Source organism: Aulonocara sp. 'chitande type north' Nkhata Bay, linkage group LG7 (assembly GCF_057382095.1).
Source record: "Aulonocara sp. 'chitande type north' Nkhata Bay isolate Kocher_YH1m ecotype deep benthic linkage group LG7, A_spYH_male_GT1.1, whole genome shotgun sequence".
Classification (NCBI taxonomy): domain Eukaryota; kingdom Metazoa; phylum Chordata; class Actinopteri; order Cichliformes; family Cichlidae; genus Aulonocara; species Aulonocara sp. 'chitande type north' Nkhata Bay.
In genome coordinates, this window is record NC_141350.1 from 44,731,928 (window position 1) to 44,741,857 (window position 9,930).

Here is a 9,930-nt window from a genome sequence, read left to right on the forward strand (position 1 = left end):
TCACTTTGAGAGAAAAACTCAAAGTAGAACTGGACAGAATGGAAAAAATGGAGGTGATTACAAAAATTGAAGAGCCTACCCAGTGGGTAAATCCAATCGTCGTTGTGGAAAAGGCTACTGGACGACTGAGAGTCTGCCTAGATCCACGTGATCTCAATACAGCAGTCATGAGAGAGCACTACCAGTTGCCAACAGTTGAAGAGATAACGAGCCGACTGGCAAAGGCCAAATACTTCACTGTGCTGGACGCAAGCTCAGGATTTTGGCAACTTAAATTGGATGAAGCCAGCTCTCGTCTCTGTACATTCAACACACCTTTTGGTCGTTACAGATTCCTTCGCCTGCCTTTTGGAATTAATTCAGCTCCAGAAGTATTCCACAGGACGGTGAGGCAGCTGTTTGAGGGGATTGATGGCGTCGAGACATACATAGACGACCTTTTGATCTGGGGAGAGACTAAAGTACAGCATGACGACAGACTGAGGCAAGTGCTGGAGAGAGCAAGAGCAAAAAATTTTAAGCTGAACAAAGACAAATGCAAGGTAGGCCTGGAGGAAATTAAATACCTTGGCCACATCTTCTCGGCAGATGGTTTGAAACCAGATCAGAGCAAGATAGAGGCAGTAAAGAAAATGCCTACACCAGAGTGCAAAAAAGATGTGGAGCGATTTCTGGGTATGGTGACATACCTAGCAAAGTTCATTCCAAACATGTCACAACACACAGCGCCATTACGCGGCCTTACCAGAGATGATGCTGCATGGCAGTGGGAAGGTGAGCATCAGCACGCATTCAACAAATTGAAAACAATTCTTACTGAAGCTCCTGTGCTCAGATACTATGATGTACAGCTTCCAGTAACACTATCTGTCGATGCTTCTAAAAGTGGACTCGGTGCTGTCTTACTACAAGATGGCAAGCCAGTTGCTTATGCATCACGCTCATTAACAGAGACTGAACAGCGTTATGCACAAATAGAAAAGGAGATGTTGGCAATTGTGTTTGGTGCAGAGCGTTTCCATCAGTATGTGTATGGCAGAGAAGTGAACGTGGAGTCAGATCACAAACCACTAGAAGTGATAATGAAAAAGCCGTTGAGCAGTGCTCCAGCAAGAATACAGAGACTCCTAATGAGACTGCAAAAATATCAGGTACAAGTACAGTACAAGCCAGGAAGTGAAATGTACATCGCAGACACATTATCCAGAGCATATTTGCCAGTGACCAGCTCATCTGATAATGAGATAGAAGACCAGGTGCACATGGTAATTTCCAACTTACCTGTGACAAGTGCAAAACTAAAGGAATTCAGAAAGGAAACAAGGAATGATATGACACTGACTAAACTTACAGAGACAGTTCTGGATGGATGGCCAGAAACAAGAAACCAAGCTGCAACAGAAATCCAAGCGTATTGGAATTACAGGGAACAAATTTCAGTAGTGGATGGAGTTCTGTTCAAAGGAGAGCAGCTTATTGTTCCTGCAGCACTGAGAGCAGAAATGCTAAAGCGCATTCATGAGGGTCACTTGGGTATTGAAAGCTGCCGACGCAGAGCGAGAGAAGTACTCTTTTGGCCTGGAATGTCACAGAGTATCACAGAGATGGTGAACTGCTGTGATGTGTGCAGTACTCACCAGAAACGACAGAACAAAGAACCACTACATCCACATAGTGTTCCTGAAAGACCTTGGCAGAAGATAGGTGTGGACCTATTTACTTTTGACCAGCAGGAATATCTCCTCTTAGTGGATTACTATTCCAAGTTCATTGAGGTTGAGTGGCTGAAGTCAGACACAAGAAGTGCAACAGTTATCACTCATCTTAAGTCACAATTTGCCAGACACGGGATTCCTGAAACGGTGATTTCAGACAACGGACCACAGTTCAGCTCCCGTGAATTCCAAGACTTTGCAAAAGAGTGGGAGTTTTGTCACAACACTACGAGCCCCCACCATGCACAGTCAAACGGAATGGCAGAGAGAGGAGTACAAACAGTGAAACTCTTGTTAAAAAAGGCAAAAGCCGAGGGGAATGACCCGTATCTATCATTAATGAATCTGAGGAGTACACCGTTGGAGGACATTGGAGCGTCACCAGCCCAGCTGCTAATGGGTCGACGCATAAGAACAAGACTTCCAACAACATCGCAAAGATTGAAACCCCACATGGTCACTAAGACAGTGCAGCAGTTGTTAGAAACAAGACAACAGAAACAGAGAGAATACTTTAACCAAGGAACCAAAGCACTTAAACAACTGCAGGTTGGTGACACTGTCAGAATGTGGCAACAGGGTGTATGGAATCCAGCTCAGGTGACAGGTTTATCTGAACATCCAAGATCTTATGTTGTTCAGATGCCTGATGGACAGACATATAGAAGGAACAGAAAGTTTCTAAGGCAGTCAAGGGACAACCAAAACGTAACACAGCAAAATGAGTGTGATGAAACACAGGGACAAAGTGAGATGGACATGCAAAGTACAAATGTCACTCCCACAGAGTTTCCAAGTTCCCCACCCAAAACTGCGAGTGGACGTATTGTTTCCAAGCCCAGAAGGCTTATTGAGGAATAAAATGAACATTATGTTTTGAGCACATGCTGTGATTAAAAATAAAAAAAAATAAAAAAAAGTGTTCACTAGAGAGAAATGTGAGTATGCCAAGAGGCATTTTTTTTTTCTCCCTTTCTTTTTTCCCTCTGGTCATGGGCCTTGAGTGGTGTTGTGAGTTACTTTGTTGTTTGCCCCTGTTGTTGAAAAAAAAAAAAAAGGGGGATGTCATGATATGAGTGAACAGTTGTTGTTTAAGGTGCAGTTCATGTGGAAGCCACCGGAGGGTGGTGTGGAGATAATAAAAAAGTGATGGCTAAAACCTAAGACGGTGTCATGTCTGCTCCCTGAAGTAATATCGTAACATTTTCAAGTAAACCGGTTCAAGTCCAATTCAAGTCCCAAGTCATTGGTGTAAAAGTCCAAGTCAAGTCACAAGTCTTAGAACATTTTTTCAAGTCAAGTCTAAAGTCATAAAATTAATGACTCGAGTCTGACTCGAGTCCAAGTCATGTGACTCGAGTCCACACCTCTGCATAGAAGCGCAGAGTAATTGGGACCACACCACCTACTGTTACCAGCAGAGATGTTTAAATTCAAACACAGGAACACAAAAAATACTAACACTATTTGTGTACTGTGAAACTTGTACAAAGGTGCATAAAGAGAGTATCATGTATCATCTTCAACTCTGCCTGCTGTATCTTTAGTAACTTCTCTGCATTTCCTCAAATAAAATCCTGCAGAAATCTTTGGTTTTCTGCAAAAATGTGATTTCTTAGAAGGCAGTTTTCTCTCCTGCGATGAGCTGAAGTGTAGCAGAGTCATTGTGAATGTGCAGAGAGGAGGGCCGCGGACTCCTGCCCGTCAAAGGCTCTTGTGAATCAACTTCCTCTGACCGAGGCAGCTCAGGAGGATTCGGCTCTGAGCTGCCCTCTGTGGTGGTGGCCTCACTGTCGGAAAGCTCGCTCGGCTCATTTTCCTCTGGGAGACTTGGGAGCTGATGGTCTAGGATGCTGTCATCTGCTTTTGAGCTGTCCTCGGGACTGTGGTCTGCTACTTTCTGACTGGGATCGCTTCTCTCTGCAGCATCAACAGATTTATTTGGAGCGCGCAGGCTCTTGGCAGCCCTCATAATGTCAGCCTGGAGCTGCTTGTGAGAGTCCACTGGCTCGCTTTCCTGCCCCGGGGAAGCTTTTTCTTGAACTTCGTTAAAGGGTTTAGCACCTCCACTTTTGTCCCTGTCATCCACATACATCTTTGAGGGGAAGGAGGAAGGATAGTAAGCGTTGACTTTGCGTCTGTGGCTCATGAAAACTGCCCCGCAGATGATAAGGAAGACGAGAAGGATGAGACTGGCTGCAACGAGGATGAGGACATTTTGTGAAAGTTTGGTCTCATTTAACTGTGAAGAAGAGGTCAGAGGTCTAAAGTAACGTGATATTTAAAATCCCCATATATCATTTGCTGCATGCCTATGTTGTCAATCAACATACAATGGCAGTAAAAAAAAACAGCAAATAGCTCCATATGGCATTATTATCACTTTGACCTTCAAATCAGTCTATAGACCTTGAAGGAGAAGTCAGAGTTCAAATGTGACCTGATATTTAAAATCTTCATGCAGTACTCTCTATATACACCACACATGTAAGAATCATAGTTTGTAAGTTAAAAGGCATTTTATCAATTTTTGACCAATAAATCATTTGCTTGACCTTGAAGACCCTAGTGGATGAAAGTCAAATTTTAATGGATAGTTAACATGACCTCACTCTGGACCCCTACAAAGTTTGATCAGAATAATTAAAAAAAATTCGAGCTCTTGAATGAACTGAATGACACGCACGCACACAACCGCTACCAAAGACATAACCTTCTTGGCAGAGGTAAAAACTATCTACAAAGAAAAATAATCTGCAGGAACTTCAAAGTCAGGTGATAGTTTGATTTTTACTGGAAAAATGAATACAGGTACACTTAATATTTATTAATTAAAAGTACAAATATAAGTAATACAGTAATTTAGAGCAGACTTCCTTGACTGTACTTTGAAATGTAAGTCTAAGTAGCTTGGAAAGAAAAGCGTCTGGACTAATCACACGAGCTAAGGTGTGAAAATGGGTGCAGGTCGGGTGTAAGTTTGAAATGTAAGAACTTTGACAGAAGAAAGTGACAATAAAATACTACTATTTGTCAAGTTCCCTTTAAGGGAGACTGAGTGTGTATCTTTTTTTCAGTATTTTATTACATTCATTAGTGAGTCCACAGTTTTTGGCACTCATATTAATATTTACATGCATCACTTTGCTCCTCACAGTTCATCCATCTTCCCATTTTCTTGTGCTTATCCATTTCAGGCCTGAAGCCTTTCCAAGCTGCCAGGGAGCGAGAGGCGCAGGTACACCCAGGCCAGGTCACCCATCTATCGCAGAGCTAACAATGCAGTACAATAAGTAAACTTAAAATATAAAATTCAAAGGAAACATGACAATAATCAATAAGACAAGACAGTCATTCACACACACAAAAATACCTGAGCAAAGATATGCTTTGTTTAACCTGAATGGATTAAGAATTAATAGCAATTTCCCAGATTTCTGCTTGTCTGAATAACCGATTGTGATCACTTTGTCTTGAAATGTGATATTGTGCAAAAATCTATTAAAGTTACCATAATAACCTGTTAGTTCAACATTCAATATTATCAGTGTCATTGAGAACGGTAATCATATTTATGCACTGTGATGTACTCCTTAGTAAAAACTCTAATTTAGGCCAGTTTCCATTGTTTTGGACCTTGAGTGATTGAGACCACCTGTACGAATATCCTCTGCCAGAGCATCCTCAATCCTTGATGATAAAGACCGCCTTAGGGTTTTCTTAAAGTCATTGCCGATGAACACATAGAGAACTGGAGATAGGAAGCTGTTTGCTGCAGCCAAGGTGGCCCCAACTTTTAGTCCAGTTTTAATGACCTCCAGGTTGTGTTTCTTAAAGTCTATCTCCAGCAGGACAAAGGTGTGGTAGGGGACCCAGCAGGCGAAGAAAGACAAAATGAGCGCAGCCATGATTTTGTACGGCTTTGTTGACTTGTGGGTCAGACTTCTGAGCTTTATGGCAAGCACAGAGCAACAGAAGACAATCATTAGGATAGGAATCAGGAACCCACAAATGAAACGGGTCAGTACCACCGCTTTATGTCTGACCCCATAGTCCGTGTGGCACTGAATGACCGAGCCGTGGACCGTGGTTTTCCTGTACATAAGTGAGGGCACTGTTAAGAATGCAGAAAGAACCCACATGAGGATGACGGCTCCAAAGGCTTTTCCTACTTTGCGGTGGTTGTGCGACCACACAGGAAATAAGACCATGATACAGCGGTCAGTGCTGATGAGAACCAACAGGAACACACTGCTGTGCATGTTGAGAAACAGGGCAGATGAGGCGAGCTTGCACAAGCCTTCTCCAAAGGGCCAGTGTGAAGTTATCATGTACACAACTTCGAAAGGCAACAAGGCACAGAACAAAAAGTTTGAAATGGCCAGGCTGATGTACCAGATGGTGATGACTGTGGTTTTCATTTTCCATCCACAAATCCAAATCACCAGGGAATTTCCTGCAAGCCCCAAAACGCATATGATGATGTTGACTGCCACCAGAGCATAAGTTGAAGAGGACGAGGCGCTATATAAATTTAGGGTTCCTTCAGTGGTGAGGTTGCTATCGATGTCTGCGGTGTAGTTATCATAATCAAAATACTCCACGTCCATGATTGTTCCTGAAATATATGGAACCACGACTTTTAAAAATACAAACATTTACACATATAAGCTTTAAAATTATAGGTTATAAATAACACAAAGTTTTTTTATAGAGAAAAAGATACTTACATAGGGATTTTATGTCTCGTGTGAAAATAGAGAGTTTAAAGTTGCTTGTGCCGTTGGGTGGACTTTCTCACTTCTGTTTCTTGGGAAGTAGTACTCAGTAAGTACTGACGTAGGTATTTTGCAACAGGAAACTAGAAGAGAAAGGGAAAAAACTGCTGTAATATCCAAAAAGAGATATCCTCCAAAACTTAGGCAAAAAAATATCACATTTCTTGACCAGGATTGTGCCTACAGATCATTTTAGTGGAATGGAAGTTATTGTGTAAAACTGTAATCTGTGGTTGAGCTCGCATTAGACCTCATAAGAAATAATTAAACTGGTTTACTGCAGATGGGAGACATACAATACCACAAATATTACACATGGCATCTAAAAAAATTGAATTCCCACATTGTAAAAACCAGTTTACACAACATTATTAGGTAGAATCAGTTATGGCTCAATTAGCTCACGTGTACAGGACATTCTGAGTTCTGTGCTAATGTTCCTTTTGCAGTTCCCCAAAATCAAATACCAAGCTGTTATGCAACAAACCAAGTGGGGAAAAAAGATTAATAAACAACTTTCATTTCAGGAATCACAAGACAAGGAAGCAGTAAATAAATCTCACTCACGACACATTTTAGATCAATATTGGTACATTTATACAGCTCCTCTCTGTTTCTTATTAGTAAAGCTCAAGGGTGTGGCTTTAACCTAGCAGCAAAAATACACAAGCCTGTGACAAAGTGGCTAGGACAGAATTCATTTGCCATTTGTCACTTGCATATATTGTTATTTTGTGTTCTGTTATCCTGTATAGTCTATCATAATGCTTTAATGTAAACACAACACATGTAACCTTGGCTCTACATACTATCCTGGGTCTGTTTGTGGTAGCATTGGTTATATTCATTTCATCTGTGCAAATGTACTTAAAGCTAAATGTCACTTCATCATTAATTGATTTGGATCTTTCATTTGTTTATGTAGTTTGGTTATACTTACCATTGTGTGTTCCTTTGAGCAGGTCCTATGTGTAAAACAGGTATGTGGGAAGGGCCGCCCCAGTACTTCCCGATCATGTCAATTGGGTGTAACCAAATGAAGGGGTGTTTCTTTTGTGTAAAATTGTTTATTTCATTTAAAATAACCTCATGAGTCAGATTACGTGAAGAGATTGACTTTTCAAACTGTTTCGTTGGGTGAATGAGTTTGTTAAGTGGAAAAATGATTTTATTCCTGTTTCTTTGTCTAGACTGTGTTATTTAGTCTACCCTGGTTTCCCAATTGTAGAGGTTAATGAGATCCAGGTGTGAGTGGAATTCTATATAAAGCAGGAGAGCTTTTGACTGACAGGTACACAGGAGGGTGATGTGGGGTGAACTGAGTGGTGGAAGGGAACTTACATTTGGACAAGTGGTTGATAAGTTAAGTCATGGTGAAGGGAAAGTGGTGGTTTTTCGTTTTTGAGAAGTACTGGTCTCATCAAGAGGATCTGAGGATTCAGGAGTGACGGACGGTTAACAGCCAGGAGATGGCAGTAATGCAACAGTTTTGGATGCAAGCTGCCGTTAAACTTGACTGAAGAAGAAGAAGACTGACAGGTTCAATGATTAATGATGTGTTTAATGACATAGAGGGTGGGGTGTTCACTTTTTGCTGATGATGGAGGAGAGGGAGGAATGTTGGTTTTGTTGTAAAGAAGTTACAGGAAGCGGTTGGTAAAGTGGAAGAATGGTCGTGGGGATTCAAGTTTTCAGTTGATAAGACTAAGACAATGTTTTTTACAAGTAAGAGGGTTAATGAGGAAATTAAGCTGAAGCTATATGGCATAGGATTAGAAAGAGTGAGGAAATTTGAGTTTCTGGGGTTGTGGTTTGATGAGAGGTTAACTTGGGGTGCACACGTTCAGGAATTGGTGGATAAGTGTAAAAAAAGTTTTGAACATTTTGAGGTGTTTGGGAAGGATTGGGGAGCAGATAGGGAGTCCCTGAGGGCTATATACACTGGATTGGTGAGGTCAACGTTAGATTATGGTTGTGTGGCATATAATTCGGCAGCAGACACTTCTCTTAGAAAGCTAGATTTGATTCAGTATCAGGTGTTGAGACTTTGTACAGGGGCGACTCCCACTGTAGCCTTGCAGGTGGAGATGGGGGAAATGCCACTAGGGTTGAGGAGGGAACAGCTTACATTGACATAATGGGCAAACCTACAGGGTCAGGGGACAGATCACCCTGCATTAGATGTACTTAGACCTTGCTGGGAGAAGGGCAGGAGGGAGTTAAAGAGCTTTGGATGGGTGGTGGGGGGAAGAGCTAGGGAACTTAAATTGGACCACTTAGACATATGTCGGCGAGTGCCTAGGCCTGCAATCCCTCCATGGATACTTCCTGAAGCAGCTGTAGATTTTTCTTTGTTGCGCCAGAAGAGTAAGGACGGGGCAGGCGGTCTAGACTCTAATATAGTTCAGGGTTTCAGAGATCAGTATTATGGGTATGTGCAGGTATATACGGACGCTTCGAAGAATCCAGCTAGTCAAGTGGGGGTGGCAGTGGTAATTCTGGACTTTATGGTAAAAATTGGGATGAGGATTAATAATGGTTTGTCTGTGTTTACAGGAGAAATGATAGCGATTCTATTAGCAGTGCAGTGGGTGGAAGATTTGAGGTCATTGAACACAATTATTTGTTCAGATTCCAGTGCAGCCTTGGTTAGTCTACAGAATGGTCATTCGAAAGGTAGGTCAGATATTTTATTAGAGGTTCAACAAACCCTTTACAGGATACATATGATGGGTCTATCGGTAGTGTTTGTATGGGTCCCTGCTCACTATGGGGTAAGGGGGAATGAAGCAGCGGACAGGTTAGCAAAAGCAGCCACTAATCATGAGATAGTTGATCTGGCGGTGAATTTTGGTCAGGAGGAAGTAAAGAGTATTATTAAGCTAGAAATCAGGGGAAGATGGCAGAAACAGTGGGACGAAGACAGGAGGGGAAGGTGGTTATATAAAATTCAAAGGGGGGTGGGAGTGAGGCGATCCACAAGAAGGAGTAGGCGAGAGGAGGCGGTGGTGTCAAGACTGAGATTTGGGCATACGGGTTTGAATTCCACACTGTTCTTGATAGGGAAGCATGCCTCAGGGAAATGTGATTATTGTTGAGCGGATGAAACTTTGGAGCATGTTATTTTGCAGTGTCGGAAATATATGGTAGAGAGGAGACGGTTGGTCCGAAATCTCAGTAGCATTGATATGAACCTTGATCTTGTAGGGTTACTACAGAAGGAGTCGGGGGATAAATGTTAGCAGGCATTGTTTCAGTTTTTGAGAGAAGGAAAGTTGTTTGGGAGGATATGAAGTGTTTTGTTTTTGTTTTTTTGTTTTTTGTTTGTTTTTTTTTTAGCGTGATTTCTGTCCATACTCCATACCAGTGGTGGCGGTAATGCACCATGCAGTTGTTTGCCAACCGCCAATAATACGTAAAAGGAAAAAGAAGAAGAC

General features: G+C 41.9%; 2 protein-coding genes across 3 annotated transcripts; both read right to left on the minus strand.

Moving 5' to 3' along the window:
* Positions 1-3,066: 3,066 nt before the first annotated feature.
* On the minus strand, positions 3,067-4,977 carry LOC147325909 (uncharacterized). The gene is made up of 2 exons (XM_086297764.1): positions 4,915-4,977; positions 3,067-3,957 (listed from the first exon to the last, which is right to left on the minus strand). Exons 1-2 carry the CDS (start codon positions 4,975-4,977, stop codon positions 3,331-3,333), a joined length of 690 nt encoding a protein of 229 aa, XP_086153890.1. The 3' UTR covers positions 3,067-3,330.
* LOC147325910 (chemerin-like receptor 1) lies at positions 4,487-7,503 on the minus strand. Of its 2 annotated transcripts, XM_086300673.1 has the most exons (4): positions 7,434-7,503; positions 6,446-6,576; positions 5,371-6,333; positions 4,487-4,988 (listed from the first exon to the last, which is right to left on the minus strand). In XM_086300673.1, exons 3-4 carry the CDS (start codon positions 6,323-6,325, stop codon positions 4,978-4,980), a joined length of 966 nt encoding a protein of 321 aa, XP_086156799.1. In that variant the 5' UTR covers positions 6,326-6,333; positions 6,446-6,576; positions 7,434-7,503; the 3' UTR covers positions 4,487-4,977. The 2 variants fall into 2 exon arrangements, with proteins under 2 accessions (XP_086156799.1, XP_086156798.1); XM_086300672.1 differs by having other exon boundaries at positions 4,487-6,333.
* Positions 7,504-9,930: the final 2,427 nt, after the last annotated feature.

Bases quoted from the DNA above. Each gene is read 5' to 3' on its own strand.
- LOC147325909 (XM_086297764.1), bottom strand. From the start codon at position 4,977: ATGGGTGACCTGGCCTGGGTGTACCTGCGCCTCTCGCTCCCTGGCAGC. The intron at 3,958-4,914 runs GCCTGAAATGGA...TCTTCTTCACAG, and splicing joins GCAGCTTGGAAAGGCTTCAG to TTAAATGAGACCAAACTTTC.
- LOC147325910 (XM_086300672.1), bottom strand. From the start codon at position 6,325: ATGGACGTGGAGTATTTTGATTATGATAACTACACCGCAGACATCGAT.